The sequence below is a fragment of the Malassezia globosa genome (assembly GCF_000181695.2).
Source record: "Malassezia globosa CBS 7966 chromosome Unknown mgl_sf_9.1, whole genome shotgun sequence".
Classification (NCBI taxonomy): domain Eukaryota; kingdom Fungi; phylum Basidiomycota; class Malasseziomycetes; order Malasseziales; family Malasseziaceae; genus Malassezia; species Malassezia globosa.
In genome coordinates, this window is record NW_001849862.1 from 338,552 (window position 1) to 361,471 (window position 22,920).

The following is a 22,920-nucleotide window of genomic DNA, read 5'->3' on the forward strand; positions in this document are numbered from 1 at the left end:
TAGATTTGTTTTGAAGGACTAAGGACATACACATAGCCCAAGTATCAGGCGCCATAGAATGATAAGCGCGCTGCTTCCCGCACACACACTCCATCAGGGCATCACTATAAATAAAAAATGCCAGTAACTCATGTAACTGCATGTAGCAACTCACATAAAGCAGAGGCACAAAGCGGTGAGCGTGAGCAGGGCATGCGATAAAACAATGACAACATATGCCCCTATGCACAAACACCACATTCTCCATCCTCATCATGTCTAGTTAATGGAAAGATGGAGAAAAAGAAACAAGCACAAGTGACACGCTTAATCCTCGCGCTGCTTCTTGAGGCGCAAGTCACGCTCCTCTGTGATCGTGAGCTTGACACCACCGCCGCGAGGCATCGAGATCCAACGCTTCTCGTGGTCACCAATCACGAACACGTTGCTGAGACGAGTTGAGAACTCACGGCCAGCAGGGTCGCGGACATGGACGATATCGAAACCACCGTGGTGACGCTCGCGGTGAATCATTTGACCAGCACGACCAACGTTACGGCCACCAGTGATCATAACCTGCGCACCAGTGTCGAACTTGATAAAGTCAACCATCTTGTTGTTGATCAGGTCGAACTTGACCGTATCGTTAGCGCGAACGAGTGGGTCAGGGTAACGGAGTGTGCGACCGTCGTGTGTCACGATCAATGGCACACCCTTTGCGCCCAGCTGAACACGCTTCACCTTGAGAAGCTTGTACTGAGCCTCCTCAGCAGTGATGCGGTGCACGACAAATCGACCCTTCACATCGTAAAGAATGCGGAAGTGCTCACCAGACTTCTCAATCGACACAACGTCCATGAAGCCCGTTGGGAAGGTCGGGTCAGTGCGGACCTTGTTGTCAACCTTAATGATGCGCTGTTGAGTGATTGACAGCACTTCACGGCCAGTGAGCGCATACTTCAAGCGGTTGCGAAGCAAGATCTGTACCACGTCAGTATGAGCTGAAATTTCAAACAAACATTGTGCGAAGAGTAGCGATGATGTGGTCGTGAGCGAGCCGCCCGTTCTAGAATTCACGCTTGCTCTCGAGATCTGAGGATCAACAGTCCCACGCAATGCTCAGGGACCACAGATACCGCGTCAAGCAGCATACGGGAATGCCATAGAAAAGTGCATGCGCCAAAGACGAATGGTCAGACGCCTAAATAGAAAAATGTCCGCAACGCCAATAGAGCGCTAGGAAAGCCATGCATGTTTAGTTTGGGAATCATCGCTCCATGCACTTGCTGATACACGAACCCATATGACCACTGCCAACGCCAACACCAACGCTACTCCTTGTTCACAAATCAACTTTGCCAAACGAAGGCAAAGCTAAACCAAAAGGTATACATACCACAAGAGGAAGTGCTTCACGCAACTTGTGAGGACCCGTGCTGGGACGCGGCGCGTACGTGCCGGAAAGCTGAAATCATCAGAACACACTCAAAGGATCGCACGTACCTTGTCCAGCATCCATGAGCTTGGGGCAGCAAGGTGCTTGAGGTGGTGCTTGGGTCCGCGAACCATGGCTGTTGATACGCAAAAGGTGTGAGGACTGTAGGATGTGACCTACGTCACAGAAGAAAACGGTGAATGCCGCCGTCGCACGCATATTCGGCCGAACACGAATAGGAACTCTTGCAGTTTTGCATGCACGGTGGGAAAAAGAGGGCCAACCTTGTAACACGTGATTTGGTTTAGACATGGGCTTCTACGAGCTTTGAGCGCGAAGACTATGGATGACAGCGGATGCGCCTTAGTGTAGGCGCTGTGGGACAAGAGCACTAGCGAGTCCAATCGAACGCGTCCCAGGAGGCTTTAAACTGATCGACCAACTGTCTCATTCCCGCCACATGTTTGGGTTTGCGCCAACGTTGTGGCTCAAGCTGAAGCATATTCCCGATAATTTCATGCGCAAAATTGCTAAATAGAGAAGTAGGGAGCGTTAGTGTGTCTGTCCGTAGGAATGGTTTGTAGACGTACGCTGGAAATCCCGTGCCTCCAACATGGTCGCCATCGTCATACACGGGCTCATCACGGCCGGAGGGCGCAAAGCGTCCCCGTTCGTCCTGACGTGATTCAATCACATGTCCGTAACCACGTTGACCCTTGTAGTCCCACTGTATCATAAAGTACGGAAGTCGAGACACCATACTGCTTTGGAAAGGACGTTGCTCGGAAAAGCCAATGACTTGCTTGTGGTCGGACCATTCCGACTCAACCTCACTCAAAGCCACATAAAAATACGCAGGCACTTGCGGGAACACATCGTTGGGGATAGGAACTGCTTCAATAAATGTGTGCTTTTGCATGCGAAGCGAAAGAACTGTCTCAAAAAACACCATAGATTGGTTCTTTGATACAGCCATGCGAAGCAAACACTTCATAAAATTCTGTAAATGTCAGCTTGCCCAGCCAAGATGGGCGTCAACTTACGCGTATTTCAGTCCATCCCTCCTCATCAACATCCAACGAGCTCACATGGTGATGCATAGGTACGATCCAGCAGTGCCCCTCGATCAGCGGCTCTCGATCAGGCATCGCCAAATACACGCACGATCCACTGGACACAATCGTTGCACGAGGCGGCGTTCCGCCATCGTCCTGCCAACAAAACGGGCATTCGTCCAATGCTCGTTTCGTGCGAGCAAAGTCTAGCAAGTGTAAGCCCATTGCGAGAACACGACGTTTTCCAGTCCCGTTCTGTAGATACACGTACCTTGAATCGCAAACTGACGTTTCATGGCATCGTCTCGCATCCGCTTACGAGCAAACCGCTGCGCTTCATCATCTAGGTAGTCCGTGTCATTTACAAAGGCTCGATCACCCGCAATTTGCTGTGAGAGCATCATGTCGTAATCTTTTTGATCAGCTCGACCAGCAGTAAACCGCTCCTGTCGCACGAGATCTGAAAGTGACACGTCATCCGGTGCATCCGACTCGAACTTGGGTCTCTTACTAGAGCGCAAGCTTTCCGCTTGAATCGTCGCTTCCGATGACGACCGCGAGCCGATATCATACATGCGGCCAAATCCATCAATGACAGGTACAGGTTCTACACGCTCAGAGGGTGCAATAGACACAATTTTTTTGCGCGCACTTTCTAGTTCTCTCCGAAGTGCTTGAGCGTCTGGCCGATTGGCAAATTCGGCCCGTAAAACTTGTGCTTCTAATTTGTTGAGTTCGCTCGCACTTAGAACAGAATGCTCATGCGATACGGAGGAAGCGATGGGCATAGAGACGCTAGGAGCAATGACTTTTTCTTTAAAAGGTTGTACGTTTTTTGGCTCTGGCACTCGCTTTGATAAGTTGGGTCCAGATTTAGGCGCACATGCCAATGATGATGTTGTTCCAGGTCGACGAAAAGCAGAGTTACTGCACGATGTGTATGCGTCTTTCGATACAGATGAATACAAATGTTGATCTTCCAAGTATCTTCTTTCCGCGCGTGCATCATCAAATGCTTGGAGACTCCCATACCGGTCTAAAGCGACCTGTTCAACAGATACACCAAGTTGCTCAGCCCGTGTCGTACGTTCGTTCGAGCTTCATCATTCGCCATTTAAATCCAGGACCTCCAAAAGTCGCTGAAGATGAAGAGGGACGGGAGGAAGCAAGAGGCGTATATGGGGTGGATGGTTGTTCAAGGGCAAGCACAGGGTTCAATTCTCGAGTGCTTACAGGCGCTGAGGCATTTTCTGGGGGGACATTGCTTCTCGTCAACGAGAAAGATGTGTCTCTATGAATCGGGGGAAAGGCACCTTGACCACCATTCCCAGCAGAAAGCATCCAGGCATCGCGCTGAGGCAACGGGTCATCTGCCTTGCTAAGTTTATTAGACGAAGAGGAAGAAAAGTGGCGATGCTCGCGATGGCTTCTTCGGTGACGGTGTTTATGCTGATCTGGATCACTTTGATGCCGATGATGATGCCGATGATGGTGGCGATGATGACGCTGGTCACGTCCGTGCTCAGAGGAACCCTGTGAGACAGGATCTTGCTTGCTCCCAGGCTCTCGCTGATCTAAGGTCGACATGTCATTAGCACTGATTGTGGAGAAACAAGTAGCAAGACTTAGAACGAACAGGCATGAGTGAACCTTTTTCTCATCAACCCTCATTAGCACGTGTTTGCCAATCTCCAGATTGAACCGAACGCGGACACCATTGAGTTGGGAAAGTGACTTGAACAGTCACAAGCATGCTGTTCATCCTCCGTACATGCATGAAGCACGTCTACAAAACATCTGTATAGAAGCAGTGTGTTACTCTCTCTCGAATAGGTGAGGTCACTTTGAGTTCTGTGAATATAGAAACATGCGCATCATGGGCAGTCATGGGAGTGGAAAAAAGAAGAGAAATTATGAGATTGAACGCATCGGACAGAATTCCACTACCGCAAACGAAAAGCGTGCTCTCAGCATCACCCGAAAACCATGGCACACCATTATGGGTATAACTGGTCGCTTCCATCACGTATGAACATAATAGGGTACCACAACGGTTAAGATGCTTTCCGAATCAGGATCATTCCCTATTCGATCGGGTCAGTCAAAAAATAATGATAATGACAATAAAGTAGGACATCCAGCATCACGATAGTACTCCTACGATGCATTCAAGACACCCGATTTTCCCAGGTTCGTGTCTCACGTTCATAACTGGGACGGTCCTCACGTACGGTTGAGAAAACAATTCTGGTGAGAACACGCATGAGTAGCGGCCTCCACTGACCAATCATAAAATCTGTGTGCATCGTGCCAATCGGCATGATGCACTGTGAATAAACCAAACAGAGCAACGAGCGTCGAAGGCCGTCAGAAAGAGTGGATGAAAGTGAGTACCCTCCAGGTGTATGAACAATTAGTCAAACGATATGGAAAAAAGGTAGTAGCAGACAACGGCTCTTGACTGTGAGCATATTGAAAGGGCAGAAAGGGACACTCGAAAAACACCTTGCCGGTCTTGATTAGGCGCATTACAGAATCGTTGGAAAGCCATAAATCCTTGGTTCTACACTGTTACGAGCGCCGTTGCCACCACCACCACCACTTTCAAAACGCCCACACACGTTCAAAGGAACTTTGATACGTGCGCAGCATGGCTGAAGAGACGCCAAAATGCAGGGGCATCGTTCCAGATAACGACGATCATATGGGCACGCGTATTGGAGCACTTTTTGTCATTCTAGTTACATCAGCTCTCTTCACCATCTTTCCGATCATCACGAAGCGTGTCACATTCTTCCAGATCCCAGGTCCCATCTATGACTTTGCCAAATACTTTGGTAGTGGCGTAATCATTGCCACTGCATTTGTGCACCTACTTGAGCCAGCAACAGATGAGCTCGGGCAAGAGTGTCTTATCGAGAGTTTCCAAAAATACCCCATGGCATATGCATTTGCACTGATCTCGATGATGCTCATGTTCGTTAGTGAATTTTTCGCGTACCGCTTTGGTTCGCAGATCCTTGAGCGAAAAGGTCTGGGCGGATTGGCGCATAACCACCAACAGCACGCCATGGTTCCCGATGCAGCACATTCAGAGCATTCCATACCTTCGAACGAGTTGCAGCATCAAGCACATCGCGATGAAGAAGTGTTCCTAAGCGCAGATAAAGCAGATCTCGAAAGTGGCGAGGGCGATTCTGACTTGTTCATTATTCAGAAGCAAACTTCCAATGTGGCAGAAATTGTAGGAGTGTTGGTCCTGGAGTTGGGTGTCGTCTTTCATTCCGTGATTATTGGCCTTACGCTTGCTACAACGGAATGGGATGGAGACGACGACAAATTCTACATTCTCTTTCCAGTAATTGTCTTTCATCAGCTGTTTGAGGGTCTTGGTCTCGGTTCAAGACTCGCGTTTATGCCGCAAACATTCAGTACGACTTTTTTGTGTGTGCTTGGTTTGCTGTATGCGCTGTGTACGCCTGTAGGCATGGCCATCGGACTTGGCATCCGAAACACGTATTCACCAGACACTCCTACATACTACTACGTCTCAGGAGTATTTGATTCGGTGTCTGCCGGCATTCTCATTTATACTGGTCTCGTTGAATTGCTTGCGCATGACTTTATCTTCAACAAGGACATGCATACTGCGCCAACGTGGAAAGTCCTGCTCAATGTTTCAGAAGTATGTGCTGGTGTTGGTGTGATGGCCCTCTTGGGTCTCTGGGCGTGATTTCAGACCATTCTTGTACCTTTTTTTTGTTTAGCCAGCAAGAGTTGCGATGTCTTGCATATTCACACACTACCAAGTAATATGTTTTGATCTCAATGGGTTCATGAACACTCTTGTCCATCCATCGTGCGGAGCGTGACGGGCAAGAAGACATTCTAGACGTCATCATGATGTGCACCCTTTCATTGCTGACCACCCTGCTATGGCCACGTGCACATCTGATTCTATCTTTTATCATATCTTTGGTTCCATAGGTAATGCAATCTTATCAACGTGCACCGACCGCCGACCTGTCGAGCCGCGTGAGTATTTTCAGTATTTCCTAATAGACCTTGACGGTCCTTAGCTCAAGATTATGTGGTATCGTACTTTCAGAACCTTGGGTTATACCATATGCCGTCCCTACGCAACATGCGCAACTAAGGCTGAGCGTTTTGTTAAAACGATAGACCCGTCAACGCTCCCTCGAGGCTACCTGGTATCCAGCACGTACGCGGGCATCAAGAATGCCATTCGGCCTGTGACGTCTACAAATGAGCCCTCGGCGGCAACAACCAATGTTCCGCATCCACAGGAGGCGCCGAAACCAGACGTCGCCCTGATTGTATCGAGCGTTCCAGCAGCCATTGCTGGCACATTCACAACGAATGTATTCAAAGCTGCACCTGTCGTTCATGCGACCACCGCTTTGAAAGCAGCGGGGCCAAATGCACGTGTGAGGGCCATCTTAACGAACAGTGGATGTGCCAATGCGGTCACAGGACAGCAAGGCCTTGAAGACACGCAAACACTCGTAAATCGAGTCCAGGCACTCCTCTCCCCACGAAACCAAAATGCTATTCCAACGTACGAGCAAGATGCTCGTAGCTCTTCCACAGACGTCTTAATGATGTCGACAGGTGTGATTGGCGTGCGACTTCCCGTCGCCCATATCCAACGATGCCTTGAGCATCTTGCTGCACCAAGTATTCTTCAAAGCCATCCAGATGCTTGGCTTGAGGCTGCTCGTGCGTATATGACCACAGACACTTTTCCTAAGATACGGACGCGGCAGTTTATTCTGGGCAACCGGCGGTGCAGTATCGTAGGCATCGATAAGGGCGCAGGGATGATACATCCGCGCATGACTCGGAGCGGTGGACAGTTACATGCTACACTACTCGGTGTGTTTGCTACAGATGCTCCGATCTCTAGTGCGACGCTTCAACGCTGTCTAGATGAGGCAGTGCGAGTGTCTTTCAACTGCATCAGTGTTGACGGCGATATGAGCACGAACGATACAATCCTCGCATTGGCAAATGGACAAGCACCGTTTGTGGACCTGGACTGCACAGACACTCCTAACGAATGGACAGAGACTGAGCATCCTGACATGGTAAACAAGTTTGCAGAAGAGCTGAAGAGTTTGTGCATTGAAATGTCCCATTTGATTGTCCGGGATGGCGAGGGTGCTGAAAAGTTTGTGCAAGTGCATGTTCGGAACGCGGGCACGTATGAACAAGCACATGCCATTGCTTCATCTATTAGCACCTCGGCACTAGTCAAGTGTGCTATGCATGGGGAGGATGCCAACTGGGGACGGATTCTCTGCTCAGCAGGATATGCTTCTTTACCGGCATCTACGCCAGCATGGACTTTGGACCCAAGTAAGGTTAATGTAACGTTCCTGCCGCCTCCGCATCAGCCAGATGACTTGGCACCTCTACCTACATTGGTGAATGGCGTGCCACAAGCTGTGAACGAAACGCAAGCCAAAAAGCTGCTGAGCTATGAAGACATCTACGTGGATGTGGATCTACAGGGCGGTTCATGGGGCTCGCAAGGTCGTTCCGAGGCGACTTACTGGACGTGCGACTTTAGTAAAGAGTACATCACGGTACGTTGGTAGCGCCAGGTGCGCGAGATTATACATGGAATGAATACACTAACACCGGGACTCGGGGATTCATGGGGTGGTTGTTCCATGGTTTTGAAATTGCAGATCAACGGGGACTATCGCACTTGAGGCTTAGCCAGCAATAAGATGAGGAAGGCTGACTTGATCGCCCATTGTAATGCGCATGCACAAGTACAAGAGAACAACCACAGCAAGCACGAAAGACAATGGTGTGATGTACAAGATATCGACGAAGTTCATCGATGGTGATGGTTCACCTTTTAACCAAAGAGATAGTGTGTCCTTTGCGCGCGACGAGCGTAAGCGCGAGAGCCGAACATTGTGGTCGAGTATACGGCGTGTTGGAATATGGTAAGCAACGAGGGTAGGAGTGATTAGCACCTCAAATTTACTTGCCATGTACACCCGGCTGAGTGGGCGAACATACGATGTGCCGGCGGGGTCTGATTGGACGACGAATTCTTCGGTATCAGGGTCATCGGCTAGCAAAAAGTTTTCAGCAGGCACCTCTTGCGCAGATTCTTCCTTGTCTGGGTCAAGGGAGGACCCATCATTCCACTCCATAGATAGCCATGGGCGGTTTCGTGTGGCTGCCTCGTAATGCTTCACGTCTGTGTCGACACTTATGTACACAGTCTTGAGCTCATGTGGATATTCTCTGCACAAATCTGAAACAAGCCGCTGGCAGCCTCTGCTTTCGCTTGCATTCCACTGACTGCCAAAGTAAAATAATACAAGCTTGGCTTCACGAAACGTGCTTCGTAGATCAACTGGGTTTCCATATCCATCTCTTAGGCGCAACCTACGCAAAAGTGGATCTGGGTGCTGGTAATGGGATGGCGGCGGTATAGAGCCAGACTGTCGCTGCTTAAGCACGGACTTTCGCGGGCTCCTCAATGTTTCAGATGAAGAATCCACATTTCCATCTTCTGCACCGACAACTGGAGCAGATGGATCATTTTCATCAAGTTTGAACTTTACGTTTCGTACGCGTGGACCCGCAGCCTCTGAAGACATTCTCACACGAGAAAGAAGGTCGCTTGGCTCTGCGATCCAACAAAGGAAGTAGGGTCGGTCAGCTAATGAATTACTTTGCCACACCCACACAACGAAGCAGGCACTCACAACTGGGTTTTTGTCCAAAGCCCCATCCCTCCACCAACCCAGCCAGGGAACGCGACCGCCGGCGCTCCGGGCACTGCCACTACAGTCGTCCACTTCACGCGCGGAACACGACGCGCTCTGTATCACGTGCAATTTGGCCCTACAAGGACAGCGCCGACATGAGCGTTCACGGAACGAGTGAGCCGCGTGCCACAAGGCCGTCGAGCGCTCGCGCGCAAGACTTTGGAGCTGAACACATAACGAGACATGTCGGCAAAGGATTATTATAACGGTGGTGCCGGCGGTGGATACCAGCCACCGCCAGGTCCACCACCAGGTCAGGGCATGATGGGCGGTGGCTACCCGCCGCAAGGTGGATACCCGCCACAAGGTGGATACTATGTACGTTTTTTCTATTCATACCTGTGCAGAGATTGTTGGGACTTGATGCGAACAGAAAACAGCCACAGCAACCGCAACAAGCTTACGGTGGTGCCCAACCAGGCTATTATGGCGGTGGGCAGCCCCAGCCCGTACGTGATCATAAGTCGAAACTCACGCGTCACAGGTATACATTCAACGACCCCAACAGAGCGGCGGTGGCGGCGCGGAAGGCTGTTGCGCATGTATGGCCGCCATGTTGGCATGCTGCTGCTTGGAAGAAATTTGTTTGAGTACGTCTTTACCGCTAATATCTCTAGGTTTGATGTTTTAGTCCTGTGTTGTCCTGCATATAAAACGAGATTCTGTCCTAGATGTAATCGAACAACGACTTTTGATTCACAGACTCTCCTTAAGCCTGTCTCACATGTCGCGGGAAAATCACCGTCAGTCGCGCAGATTCTAATGGCTGTAGATTGCCAAGATTTGCACGAGTGGTGGTGTCGCACGATATGTCAATAACTCAATCTAGACGCGCTTAGTTCGCACCAAGCCTGTTAAACTAGATAAGAAGCAAACTATGAGAACTAAGTTCGAAGAGTGAATGAGCCTGCATCGAAGGACATTCAAGCTGCTAGGTATCACAGTCAGCATGCATCAGCAATGCGATGGTCGGTTATCAGGATTGCTGCACAGCAATGACCATGAAATGGCTATTTGAAGACATGCAAGTGCCAGCGCAATATGGACATTCGTAATGTTCCAACTAAATAACAGCAAGTTCTCTCAAGCATGTAGAGTCGTTCGAGCAAAAATAGAAGAAACATTAGGAATCTCGTCGAATTATGGAGCCAAAGAGCTTGGTCATATCTACGTGCAACTATTCACAACCAAACCGTCTTGACTCTACAAACATATCAGCCTCTCGCTCTCGCTAGCAAAACACTTAACGTCCAGACCATGTACAGACGGTCACGAGACAACGTCGCAAAAAAACGTGACAGCATTAGATCGGGAAGCCAAATATGGCCACGGAACATGACTATCATACCCAAACTCCCTACCAGCTAGAATCCATCGACATTATGCAGGAGCGACACAGTTACAACGACTCAAAGTCGACCTAAATGACACGTAAAGTATAAACAGCAACAAATATTCGACTCCCTACATCTTGAAGTAAAAGGAACTATGAACCAATAAATAATGAAACCATAAACCCGAAAAGATGATCGTGCCTAACCAGCACAACCCATAGCTGAAAAAGCCAGGAAAAGACCTTGAATTGAGCTATCTCAGTCCATCAAGTAAAATGCATGAAAAAAATAAAAAATCTGCAATATTTTCATGGGATTGAGCACTTATATCGCTTACATGAAACGGGCAACGTGACGACGAGACGAGCCCTTCGACGTGCTGCTTTCCTTCGCTGAGTGCGAATGGCCGTTGTTGCTGTTGCTGCTAGCATGGCCGTGTCCATGTCCATGAGCATGGTACTTAGCGTGAGCACTCTTATTATCAGAGCTGCTCTTGCTCGACGACGACGGTATGCTGTCTGGCTGTTTCTTCTCAGCCTTGCTCTCGCTCTTGTACTTCTTCGTAGCCTTCTTGCTTTCAGGCGACTTGTTACCGCCCTCACCAGGAGAGACGGTAGTCGACTTCAGAACATCGTTCCACACACCGCCCTTGTTAGGGTTCTTGCCAGACTTGATCATGTTGAGGATAATCGAGTCCTTCGGACCAATCTTCTTGCCAAGGATGTCGAGAACAGCCTCAAGGAGCTCCTTGAAACGCTCACCCAAGATACTGGTGTCAAAGAGAGGGTTGTTTGGCTCCACGTCAAACTGGCAGTTACCGCCATAAAAGTCTTTGTTACTGAAGCGATCACGCATGTATTGAACAAGGTAAGGCAAGTTCCACAGGTATGTCGTGACATGCACAAGGTCATTTGAGCTAAACGTAATGAAGTTGACATTGGCTCCATTGTTGCACCACTCAACAGCAGTTTTGTTGGCTTGGTGCCAAGCAATCTCCTCATCGTGAAGGGCATGGAACATACGGAAGGGCTTCTTAGGGGTGTATTGAGGGTAGCGACCCATGGTGTTCATATCCGTGAGGTGGGTAAGCTCAGGGAACGAGCTCAGCTTACGGCCATCCTTCATGTAACGTTCACTTTGGAACGTAGCGCCGAAGTATCGAATAACAGCCTCGTATACACATGAGTTCCTCATGACCTTCTCTGCAATCTTACCCTCATCTGTCAGGACATTATCGTGGAGGTAGTTGCCCACTTCATCCCTATAGGCATCGACGATACCAAGCGCACCGGCCAATACAAGAGAAGAGGTAGGGTTGCCATCGAGCGAGTCCAAAGTGTACAACGGGTCCGTCATAGAACCACCCATTGACCAGCCAACGACGTTCAGCTCAGGAGCATACCTCTCAAGCAAGCTTGCAGCCCAGCCAGTCGGCGTCGAACCGCCAGAGTACCCATGACCGATATGCATAGCATTGTCCGGAATGTTCAGAGGACCATACTTCTGGAGAGCACGCATGGAGTCAAGCATCATATGACCACCGAGACGACCCGCGGAGAAAGCGCTCTCTGGACCTTCATGGTCCGGTGCATTCACAACCCAGCCTTCGGCCAAGAACAACGTGTAAAGCATCTGCTCCCAACGAGGCTCAAAGTTAGCAATCTCCAAAACGCCGGTGTGACGGAAGGCATAACTTGGTGCGCATTGAATGAAGTTCGAGTTTTCGGGCGAAGCAATAGTAACGACATGGTCACGCTTAGCGTTGTAAGGAACGAGGACCGTTGTAACAGTGTACGAAGGAGTGTTTGGGCGAGCACCGGAAGTGCGGTAAAGGACCTGCCAAGCGTCCAGATTCCACTTCAGGATACCGAGAGTAGCAGCCTGGATCTTACGGTCCTTGAGGATGTCACCACGCTCTGTGTTTTGCCACCCGTCGGGGGGGTAATAGAACGCATCGTTTTGAGGATATGGCACAAAGCCGTATGCCGTAACGAGCGGCACCGCCGAAACGAGGGCAACAACTAGCCAACGCAACAGACTAGTTGAGTACATGACAATAAAAGAAGGTGTGGGGGAAGAAAACCTTAGTTTATGGCGCAGGGGATGAGGAGATTGGAACAGACGATGATGGGTTTAGTCTTTATAGAATCTCCGGAAAACTAAAACATGCACGCCACGAGTTTCGCATCCAACAACCTGACCCCCGAAGGGGCACATCCACGTTCAACTAATCGCTCGCGTGCATATACATGTATGGAGCGCCGGAGTGCATATGTGGATTCCAAAGAAACTTCGGGTTAGACGCCCAATCGGATCTAAATAGCAGTGAAAATGCATAGCTGGCATGCGCATATGCATGATAAGCAGCATGCAGACGCTCGAGAAATAAGCCAATTTGCCTATAATGATGCTGACTCATCTATGCCGCGTTTCACGGCGAATACGCACGGATATTCGGAGTTGCGATCGAGGTTTCGGACCTCTAGTACCATTCACTTGGTGACGGGTTAACGATTTGTCAAGTGACAGCACTTGTTGCGAAGAACAAAAACTTTTACTGACATGGCTCGACATCTAGGGTTTTAAGATTAACCACCTCTATTTGCGGACTGTCACTCACGATCCTAAATGAAAGATGCACGAAGACGCTGATTGTCCAAGATTTAGTGCATCGCTCGTAGCGCGTATTGCCGTTTATCAGAATCACGACTTGTGGTTCCATGTAGCTGTTCAGACTCCAGATTTATTCGTATGGCGTCATGTTCCACTGTGAACACATCAGTTCGAATGGATGGCCGTCCCAACCTGCTATGTGGAAAACAAATTTCAGTTTTTTTTTATTCGTGGCAGCCGTAAAAGAAATGATTCCCTTGATCACAGTAGCTGTCGCAATATGGGCCGATTAAGTCACGTTGGGAGGCTTCATAATGGGGACCTGTGCGGGTCAGAAATCGCGACATTGTCCAGGAAACGGGATTATGTCCCAGGACAAACGAGTGCTTGAAAAAAGAACGCCTCCATCATGCGCAAAGAAGTGAGCGGGTGAAGGGATGATTACAAAAAACCGCCCTGAAACGGATGAGATGTTTCCCAATTTTGAGACTCGTATGGCTCCACGGAGAGCCAGTTTTGTGGCAAGGGCAGCTGCCATTGGCCGTCACTCACTTTGTTCAGCGCTGAACCAGGCGAGTCCAGAGCCATGTGAGTAGTGAGCGCCTGTTGAGAGCCTATCCCTCCACAGGCTGTATTGGACACGCCTTGCAAATTAAATGGAACCTGGGTTTTGGGAGAGACAGGCGGTAGTAAAATGGGCGGAATAGGCATCTCAGTAGCTGGTAACATCGCAGAAGTAGACGAGTCCAAGGCAAGCAAAGGCGTACCTAGTGCGAAATTCTCTAGTTGTTCCAACGTTTTAGTGTGTTCACCGGCAGACTCTTCGGAAGAAAAATAACACGATGGCCAGCACGCGTCACAATTCGGCGTCATGGTGGCGGGTGACGACGTGAGTGCGGAAGGCGTGGACATGGATGCATCCTGAAGTATTGGGCTATTGCACGTGTCCACGGTTTGTCCAAAAAGCCAGTTCATAGTCTCGTCAAATGTCATTTGACGACCAGGAATATCAGGAATGGAGCCCTGTAGCACATTGTTTGTGCAGGGAGGTGCAGAGGAAGACCGGCGTTGTTCAGCAGGATGTCGATCTCTCGAAGCTATGTGTCTCAATAGCTCTGAGTGGTGTGGATGTGCGGGAGGGCTTTCACGAACTGAAGCCAGAGCGCGAGATGGCGGTTCAAGGCGAGGAACGTCCGACTGTGGAACAAGTGAGTCAGCAGTCGTGCCTGCGGACGTTGCGGTCGGAGCACTGGTTATAGTGGAAGTAGGGGTCATCCAATCAGGGGGCATGCAAGAGGTAAAGGGCGCAGGTCTCGCGAGCAAAGACATGTTGAAAGATATATCACGATGAGAGGCACGACGTCTAGTAGCTCTCCTAGGGGGGCGGTGTTTTTTTACGCCCTCGCGACCGCAAGACTTAAGAATGGCATCAGCAATATGTTCACACTGCTCCTCGGTGCTCGAAAGTCGCCGGATATTGCGACGGTGCACATTGCTACGACGCGAAGATGGTCGATACTTGTAATTCGGATGTTGTTGCCTGTGTCGCTGCTTCTCGAGGTCAGCTTGTTGTCCCAAAGCTTTCGCTCGCTATCACTCAAATTGTGCCACATGTGGGAAATAATGCGGCTGATATTCCGATGGTCACGCTCGATTTCTTTGGGTATCAAGTTGGTTGTAACGGCATGTGACCGGAAGAGAATAAACGCATTGCAAGGACGTTTGATGTGGTTCGTCGTAACACGTCGCGAGTGCGGAGAAGAGCCATTCTGAGAAGACGTAGATGATGCTGGTGTTTCACGTGTGCATGCTCCAAGAATCGTGTTGTCTGGTTCTGCATGGGACAAAGACGGCACTTGGGCTGGAGAATGAGACGATGAAGTCTGTTGTTCATGTTCTTTCAATGGCACGTTCTTCGGGGACAAAAGATCCAGCACAGAGCTAGGTGTAAGGATATTTGTAGAAGGTGTTGTTTGCGTTGTGCATTGCGAAATTTCCATGGTGCTTGACGATGAGGGAGACGGCGATAATGAGCTCTTGCGATGAGATACACCAGGCCAACAAGTCTTGCTTGGACTAGTTGGACTGGATTCACGTTTAGTCAGTGCGTGTGTGTGATCCGAATACGGCGTCAATGTGTCGCATAGGATGAATGGAGGTGCTGTATCAAGGGCTGGAAGGAACGACAAAGACTCGACATCATGAGGAACAGACAAAGATGGAGAACCCATGACCGAGCACCAGGATGCTCTACCAAGTGAAAAGAAGACGAAAAGAAATGGATGAAGAAAGGGTGTAGATTTATCCACCACGTATGGATCTGCCGGTTATTTTTAACAGACGCAAAACAATCGAGGGGAACATCTTGATCAGGCTAAGCTCTTTCAACGTGCACGCAAAATGCAGTTTTCAACAAAGAAACCCTCTCGAGGTTCAAGTTACAAACAATGCATTCACATGATGAACTTCGAATAAAACCAATCAACGAAAAGAATCAAGTTCCTAAGGAACAAGTGCGAGTAGAAGATCATCACAGTATTAGCTAATTTGACCAGCAGATCTGCGTTCATTGGCTTGAATACACAAAGGAAACGTTCCTGCATACTAAAATTAGGTACGTCGCAAAAAATGCTGTAGTCCCATGTGACGATCACCCAGTTCTCAAAACAATCCAGTAAGGCTGCAAGGCCTCGTATGAGAGTCACAAGTGAAACAGAACACTGCAAGGCAGTGATTGGCTCTATCAACACATGCCGGGTCGTATAGTGAGATCACTAACCAAATTAAGGGTATACATTAAGTGTGAGTTCTCATATGATCAGCACCCGTCGCCGCGGCAGCAATTCAACATGCCGGACAGGCGCATATAAATTGCGCACACGAGCATCTATGTGTTCGTTCATATACCTTTGTAAGGTGAACACGAAATCAAACCAAAAAAAATTGACAGGACGGCCCTTCAACCATGCGCCTGAGCGGCATCGCTGCCCGATTCCCTGCGTCTCTCTTCAGCAGCTTGGGGGAGTGGGCGCGCAACAGTTGAAGAAGCAGATCGATCGTGCGCATACGCCAAGAGTTGATCGCCATACTGCTGGATTTCCGAGACCGGAATCATCAAACGAAAATCTGTAAGGAGCAAGAAATGCAGCTCAAGCTGGTTCAATTCATGTACAGCCAAGCCGCCGACCTTGGCATAGCGCGCATTCGTGTAAAATACATCACTGAAAAACTTGCTGGCAACTGTGACACCTGCAATTACCAGGCGATGCACATTGTAACTGTCGATCGCGAACCCGCTAATGCCGGGAAAATGCCCAGCAGTGGCATTCGTTCGTTTCTCTTGGGATGAAGATTTGGTGTCTTTTGTCGCCCATGGAGTCGTCATTGGTGAAGGGGACGTAGAAGATGTTGAGGCGCCACAATCTTCTGGTCGAAGCGAGTCGCACGCATCTGAGCCATAGGAACTGGGGGGAGATTCACCAGGAAAATGACCCAAGGCACCTACTCGGCTCAGTCGGTCAAAGTATACGAGCAGACTTAGGAATATGTCATTTGTCATCGGGCAATACTTCAAAATGCGAAGCAAGTACGCTTCAATGCTGATGCTGGGGATGTGGCGTGCATGGAAACAGAGCGTACTGCTGGGTGCATTGAGCGTAGTGAGAGCAGCCGAGGTGATATTTGGTCGTTTCGGGTCATTGAGCGATAAATACATGGATGGTAGGGGTTCAGACGACTCGCTCGACAAGGAGGCCGACGGATTTGTGTGACTGCGCTGGAAGGGCCTCAACTGATCATTCGATGTTGCGATATGCTGCAACAAAGCAGCCAAAATTCGTAAAAGTTCTGTAGGCGGGAAATGCACAATGTCGAGATGCGGCCCTTTGGGTCGATTCGGGCTATTAGAACTCTTCCGCGAACTGCCCGAACGACCAGGTTCAAGTGAGTCAGTATGTTCGCTTTCTTGACCGACTAATGCAGCATGTGACTTCGTCGTGGGATCCAGCCCGTCTCGGTATGACGCAGATGGTCCCATGGCATCAGTCCCAAACTCATGCGCATGCGGCGGACCAAAGGATCGGGAAGGTGATGTTCGGCGCGCTTTGAATGCACGGCCCTCTTCTTCATGATTGTTTTCCGACATAGTAACATCTTGGTAATTACGTTGCATCGATTCGATAGCCATAACGGTTGAGTATGCGAAATAAAAAAATAATGCGTGAAATACCTCGAGGTATTGCGTGCGAGAGTGTCCGATGATAAATGAATCGTCCTTGCAACGTTAGGGGAGGCTGTTCCCAAGCGTTTCTGTTGCAAAAAGAAAATGAAATGAAGAAATCGTGGTCTTAGTTGCAAGTATGGAAATAACAGTGGCGGCAGATGCACGTTCAGGGCGTGTGATACTGTCGCGTTGTTCGACGCGACGATTATCCCTGCGTCGATGAAAAAAATAATAATAATAAAACTGGGAAACAGTTTGTTCCTGTAGTCGTGGAAAACCGATGTTCAATCGGCCTCCTACAAGCTACTCTTCAAAGACAATCACTCTCGATAATGCTCGTTATCAAAAGCAGATATACGAGGAGGCCCACTAATTAGGAGACAGACAAGTCGCTTAAGCGAACTCAAAGATGACAGTTCGTACTGTCTCGGCCCATATGCATGAATTGCTAAGCAAGCGCACGTGCGACTAAAGGTGACACCTTGAACGAAATGAAGGGTTTAAAGTGAATTCCACGTGCATTCTACCTACACGTCGTGGCATCATAGGCAGTTCCACGACCGTTCGGAGCGAAGCCAGGGAGGCTTGGTCAGGCACGCGCGCCCATGAAAGCCAACACGCATTAAAACACCTGCATGGATGCACAAGGCCTTCTTTGTAGCTCTCTATTTAAACAATTTACTGCTCGCTTACAATCAAAGAGGCCATACCCATACCGGTTCCAATGCACATCGAGGTGACGATCAGCTTAGCACCAGTGCGTTTCGCCTCACTTAGAGCTGTCGCAATCTGACGGGAACCAGTAGCACCGAGTGGATGTCCCATGGCGATGGCACCACCCACAGGGTTCACCTTTGAAAGAGGCAAGCCAACATGCTCAACAGAGAAAAGAGCCTGCGACGCGAAAGCCTCGTTAATCTCGTATATGTCGATATCGTCCTTGGAGATTTGAGCCTTTTCGAGTAGCTTGGGGATCGCGAATGCAGGTCCAACGCCCATAATGTTCGGCGGCACGCCCACAACGACGGCGCCGGCGAACTTGGCAACCACAGGCAGACCGAGCTTCTGAGCGACACTGCGGCGAGCAAGCAGCACAGCAGCAGCACCATCGCTGACCTGCGAGGCATTGCCAGCGTGCGTGCAGCCATCCTTAGCGAAGGCTGGCTTGAGCTTCGAAAGCGACTCCTTCGATACGCCAGGGCGAATACCGTCATCTTCACTGACAACGCGCTCGTTGCCGTCGTCATCAACATATTTGATCGGGATGATTTCATCCTTGAACTTGCCAGCCGCCTTGGCCTCGTGGGCACGCTTATACGACTCGGCTGCAAAGGCATCTTGCTTTTCACGAGTCACATTGTATTTTTTGGCGACGTTCTCCGATGTAATACCCATCGGCATCATGCAATCGGCTGCTTCCTCGTTGCTCATAACCTCGTCAGACATCTTCACAGGCATGACACCAGCGCCATAGTTCAAAGTCATCGACTCCACACCGGCACCAATCCCCACGTCGATCTGACCCGTAATGATTTCATTTGTAATCTGCGTTACAGAGGCGAGACCAGATGAACATTGGCGGTTCACTGTGTTGACGGCGGCTGTATTGGGGATACCGGCCCAGAGTGCAGCCTGACGAGCTCCCGTGGCACCACCACCGGGTGGAAGCACGTTTCCAACCGAAACGTCTTCAATGACCTTCGGGTCGACGCCCGTCTTAGCAATCAGGCCCTTGAACACCACACCAAGGCATTCTTCTGGTGTGCACTGGGCAAGGCCACCCTTGCGAGCACGCGTGACGGGTGATCGGTACGCGCCACAGATGACCACGTCATCGTCGTGCTTCTCGAGAATCTGCGTCTTTCCAGTGTACTTGGCAAAGCTCATTGTGGTGAATAGTAACGTCTCATTTAGGCGGGGCCACACACCATATGTATATTGACGCACATGGCCCCTATCGGCTTTCGCACCGGTACCCCAGGCCACGTCACCGGCCCGGTGCTCGGCCGAATCAAGATGAGGGGGCTTGCTAGTGGGCTGGTTGACCAGGCCACTGAGTTTTCACGCAACTTGCGGGGTACAGAGCTCTGCGCCCCGCACGCGGTGCGAGGTGGGCGACGCACATGGAGAGCTCGAGACCAGCGCAGGTGACTTTGAACGCGCTCAAAGGCGATAATTTTGCGAGGCTTTCAGCACGCGCGCATTCAGGCGTGAGAGCTCTTTAAAAGGAGAAGAGAATAATGCTATGCACGAAATGCAGGCAAAATCATTTTTATGAGACTGGTTCAGACTGGATTCATTTGGGTTCAGCTATACCATTCTAGAGCATGACGTTGCATAGCGCATAAGGACAATAATAATACAAGATTCAGGAGTTTGAGATTTAACGATTCACTTGGGCGTTGCTTATGCACCGAAACCGTAAAGTGTACGGCCCTGGCGCTTCAAAGCGTAGATCACGTCGAGCGACGTGACAGTCTTGCGCTTGGCGTGTTCAGTGTATGTAACCGAGTCACGGATCACACTCTCCAGGAATAGCTTGAGCACACCACGAGTCTCATCATAGATCAAACCGGAGATACGCTTCACACCACCACGACGGGCGAGGCGACGGATAGCGGGCTTCGTAATGCCCTGGATGTTGTCGCGCAAAATCTTACGGTGGCGCTTAGCACCACCCTTGCCGAGACCTTTGCCACCTTTTCCACGACCGGACATTGTTGAAAAAAAAAGAGTTGTAAGAGTTGTGAGGGAAAAGCAACGACCGATGGTGGCCCAGCTATTTGTACCACGGACTCGAGACTAGGAGCAGACTTTGAGCGCCGACATCACAATGATGCGACGCGTCGCATTGGAGTGATCTGAGTGGCGAGATCACAGTGTCGGTGTGTGACTGGGTGATCGGGAGTGATATTCTGGTAATCGGGGGTGATGTCACGTGTGGTGGGTGATTTGGATTGGGTTGATTTTGTACATTATGCGCGTGTGTGCGCGCGTGCTTCTAGCATCACGGGCGCGTAGGAGTGTGATCCTGCAAGTCGCGTTTGATCCGCCGCGCTCAGACGCGATCCGTTCCCATGCATGGCACTCCTTACCGCGCCTAAAATTTCCCTGAGGACGTGGTATAAATTATCCCACTACTCCGACATATCTCTTTTCATCATCCCAATTATCAAGTAAAGTATGGCGCGTACCAAGCAAACAGCCCGTAAGTCAACTGGTGGTAAGGCTCCCCGCAAGCAACTTGCCACGAAGGCAGCACGCAAGTCTGCCCCCACTGCTGGTGGTGTGAAGAAGCCTCACCGTTACCGCCCTGGTACTGTCGCCTTGCGTGAGATTCGTCGTTACCAGAAGAGCACAGAGCTTCTGATCCGCAAGCTGCCATTCCAGCGCCTTGTTCGTGAAATCGCGCAGGACTTCAAGACCGACTTGCGTTTCCAGTCATCGGCTGTCCTTGCCCTCCAGGAGTCAGCTGAGGCCTACCTTGTCTCGCTCTTTGAAGACACGAACCTAGCTGCCATTCACGCCAAGCGTGTGACTATCCAGCCCAAGGACATTGCGTTGGCGCGTCGTCTCCGTGGCGAGCGCAGTTAAGCTTGCTATTCTTTTCACATACGTGCATTGACGACTTCTCCTCCATTGTCGCTGGTATTGACATGCAGAAAGGTTGGTCCTATGTTTTGCATAGGTGACCTTTGCTGCACTCATCTGGTATTTATCTAGTGTATGTACTTTTAATTTCATAACGAACTCCGTTTTGGCTACCGAATTGGTGTGACTAGTTTGGTCTTGAGTTATGTGTGTGTCTGTGTGTGTGTCTCTCTTGAATGCCTTGTGGATGTGCACTGGTATGCTCGGGCGATCCGAGCAGGCCTAGAGGGGAGGTCAGAGTTCCATCGAGCATGTGGAGTATCCGCGAGACACAAAAGTCGGTCTGATAAATGACTACATAATACACGTGTGCTAGCCAAACGAAGTGTAGTAAGGCAGGGACTGTCATCTATAGACCCTGCTTGTTGCCAAACCGTCCAATCTAGTTTGTGTGCAATGACATCGGAAGAGTTCAAAGTCGAGATTGACGTGCCAAACCCGGGCATCACAAAGGAAGAATGGTACGATTTGCGTGGAGACGGAAAGAAACAGTATTACCTTAAGCACTGGTGCCCCACAGATTCAACGAACAAGTTGATTGCACCGAAAGCCACGATCGTATTTGTGCATGGGTTTGCTGACTATTGCGACCGATATACAGGCGTGTTCCCCGTGTTCACAGACCGCGGCTATCAGGTGTCGGGATTCGATCAGCTTGGCTTCGGAAGAACGTGGCATGAGTCACCAGACCGTGCCAAGACGCACGGATGGACAACGTGGCCAGACCAGTTTCACGATGTTGCGTGTATGTTAAAGATGATGCGCTCGCGATTGGATAAGCAATGGGGAACGGATCAGGTGCCCCTATTTCTCATGGGACATAGCATGGGAGGAGGTATTTCGTCGGGCTTCTTCACTCGAGAGCCGACTTCTCCGCCGGCCGAAGACGTGAAGCGACTGGTATCGGGTGTGCTTCTATTGTCGCCATGGCTTGATATTCACTTCCCCATTCCCACGTCTTTGTCGATCCCGATCGTACGCAACGTGCTGCATTGGCTGCCGCGCATCATGCTGCCGCTAGTGCCACCTGCGAACGATCTTAGCCGCAATCCAAATGTCGTGCGTGATGTGAAGATGAACCCGATGAGTAGCTGGTATGTGTACGTGCGGTGCTTGTATGGCCCTTTGAGCGGTGGCCCAAAGATTGTGACTGAAGACTACAAACGATGGCCGGAATGGCTCCCGTTGTTGATTTGTCATGGAACAGGTGACAAGGTCACTCGCTGGGACTGCAGCAAACAGCTGTACGAGAATTTGAAGGGTCTTGGTCGCTCTGTGAAATTGATGTCGTTCAAGGGTCTGTATCATGAGGCGCTGTTTGAGCCAGGTCAAGACAAGGTTCTGTTTGGTCGTGCATTGGTTGAGTACGTATTCCTTCTGTGTGCTGGTGGATTGGTTGGTGCTAACGTGCATTCAGTTGGGTAGACGAACAGATGGACATCAAGCAGCGTGGAGCACCGCTCGCTGCTGCATCGGAGGCGGTCGTACCAGCATAGACATATAGGTCAAGCATAGGACGAGTTTTGTTTGTGTGGAGAGCGTGGACCGAGCAAACATGTCGATCACGTCAGCGTATCCAAGGGATTTCGCGACAAGAGAAAATGGGCCCAATTCTACATTGGGCAGTGGCGACGTATGCCTACATGCCTCCACGTGTGGTGCGTCAACGTGACAGATATTTCCAACATAAGGGCGCGGAGGGCGAGATGCACGAGGCATCTCCGTGGACATGTCGGCTTGCCCGGTGACATGTACATGGAGAATGAAAAGGGCCCGCTGCTCTCGAGAGGGAACAGAGAGCGAGCGTGCTGGG

General features: G+C 50.1%; 13 protein-coding genes across 13 annotated transcripts; 4 read left to right on the top strand and 9 right to left on the bottom strand.

Moving 5' to 3' along the window:
* Positions 1–306: 306 nt before the first annotated feature.
* On the bottom strand, positions 307–1,548 carry MGL_3501 (uncharacterized protein; the record flags this gene model as incomplete). The annotated part of the gene is made up of 4 exons (XM_001729414.1): positions 307–960; positions 1,279–1,353; positions 1,376–1,444; positions 1,483–1,548. 4 exons carry the CDS (start codon positions 1,546–1,548, stop codon positions 307–309), a joined length of 864 nt encoding a protein of 287 aa, XP_001729466.1.
* Positions 1,549–1,805: 257 nt separating this feature from the next.
* Positions 1,806–2,408, bottom strand: MGL_3502 (uncharacterized protein; the record flags this gene model as incomplete). Its single annotated transcript, XM_001729415.1, has 1 exon — positions 1,806–2,408. The coding sequence occupies one exon, from the start codon at positions 2,406–2,408 to the stop codon at positions 1,806–1,808; it is 603 nt and encodes a 200-aa protein (XP_001729467.1).
* Positions 2,409–2,675: 267 nt separating this feature from the next.
* MGL_3503 (uncharacterized protein) lies at positions 2,676–3,257 on the bottom strand (the record flags this gene model as incomplete). Its single annotated transcript, XM_001729416.1, has 1 exon — positions 2,676–3,257. One exon carries the CDS (start codon positions 3,255–3,257, stop codon positions 2,676–2,678), a length of 582 nt encoding a protein of 193 aa, XP_001729468.1.
* Positions 3,258–5,119: 1,862 nt separating this feature from the next.
* MGL_3504 (uncharacterized protein) lies at positions 5,120–6,202 on the top strand (the record flags this gene model as incomplete). Its single annotated transcript, XM_001729417.1, has 1 exon — positions 5,120–6,202. The coding sequence occupies one exon, from the start codon at positions 5,120–5,122 to the stop codon at positions 6,200–6,202; it is 1,083 nt and encodes a 360-aa protein (XP_001729469.1).
* A 355-nt stretch (positions 6,203–6,557) lies between these two features.
* MGL_3505 (uncharacterized protein) lies at positions 6,558–8,090 on the top strand (the record flags this gene model as incomplete). The annotated part of the gene is made up of 1 exon (XM_001729418.1): positions 6,558–8,090. One exon carries the CDS (start codon positions 6,558–6,560, stop codon positions 8,088–8,090), a length of 1,533 nt encoding a protein of 510 aa, XP_001729470.1.
* A 120-nt stretch (positions 8,091–8,210) lies between these two features.
* On the bottom strand, positions 8,211–9,116 carry MGL_3506 (uncharacterized protein; the record flags this gene model as incomplete). Its single annotated transcript, XM_001729419.1, has 1 exon — positions 8,211–9,116. One exon carries the CDS (start codon positions 9,114–9,116, stop codon positions 8,211–8,213), a length of 906 nt encoding a protein of 301 aa, XP_001729471.1.
* Positions 9,117–10,954: 1,838 nt separating this feature from the next.
* MGL_3507 (uncharacterized protein) lies at positions 10,955–12,673 on the bottom strand (the record flags this gene model as incomplete). The annotated part of the gene is made up of 1 exon (XM_001729420.1): positions 10,955–12,673. One exon carries the CDS (start codon positions 12,671–12,673, stop codon positions 10,955–10,957), a length of 1,719 nt encoding a protein of 572 aa, XP_001729472.1.
* Positions 12,674–13,675: 1,002 nt separating this feature from the next.
* Positions 13,676–14,563, bottom strand: MGL_3508 (uncharacterized protein; the record flags this gene model as incomplete). Its single annotated transcript, XM_001729421.1, has 1 exon — positions 13,676–14,563. The coding sequence occupies one exon, from the start codon at positions 14,561–14,563 to the stop codon at positions 13,676–13,678; it is 888 nt and encodes a 295-aa protein (XP_001729473.1).
* A 1,630-nt stretch (positions 14,564–16,193) lies between these two features.
* MGL_3509 (uncharacterized protein) lies at positions 16,194–17,378 on the bottom strand (the record flags this gene model as incomplete). Its single annotated transcript, XM_001729422.1, has 1 exon — positions 16,194–17,378. One exon carries the CDS (start codon positions 17,376–17,378, stop codon positions 16,194–16,196), a length of 1,185 nt encoding a protein of 394 aa, XP_001729474.1.
* A 756-nt stretch (positions 17,379–18,134) lies between these two features.
* On the bottom strand, positions 18,135–19,343 carry MGL_3510 (uncharacterized protein; the record flags this gene model as incomplete). The annotated part of the gene is made up of 1 exon (XM_001729423.1): positions 18,135–19,343. One exon carries the CDS (start codon positions 19,341–19,343, stop codon positions 18,135–18,137), a length of 1,209 nt encoding a protein of 402 aa, XP_001729475.1.
* A 519-nt stretch (positions 19,344–19,862) lies between these two features.
* MGL_3511 (uncharacterized protein) lies at positions 19,863–20,174 on the bottom strand (the record flags this gene model as incomplete). Its single annotated transcript, XM_001729424.1, has 1 exon — positions 19,863–20,174. One exon carries the CDS (start codon positions 20,172–20,174, stop codon positions 19,863–19,865), a length of 312 nt encoding a protein of 103 aa, XP_001729476.1.
* A 465-nt stretch (positions 20,175–20,639) lies between these two features.
* On the top strand, positions 20,640–21,050 carry MGL_3512 (uncharacterized protein; the record flags this gene model as incomplete). The annotated part of the gene is made up of 1 exon (XM_001729425.1): positions 20,640–21,050. One exon carries the CDS (start codon positions 20,640–20,642, stop codon positions 21,048–21,050), a length of 411 nt encoding a protein of 136 aa, XP_001729477.1.
* A 453-nt stretch (positions 21,051–21,503) lies between these two features.
* Positions 21,504–22,532, top strand: MGL_3513 (uncharacterized protein; the record flags this gene model as incomplete). The annotated part of the gene is made up of 1 exon (XM_001729426.1): positions 21,504–22,532. The coding sequence occupies one exon, from the start codon at positions 21,504–21,506 to the stop codon at positions 22,530–22,532; it is 1,029 nt and encodes a 342-aa protein (XP_001729478.1).
* Between the last annotated feature and the right edge of the window lie 388 nt (positions 22,533–22,920).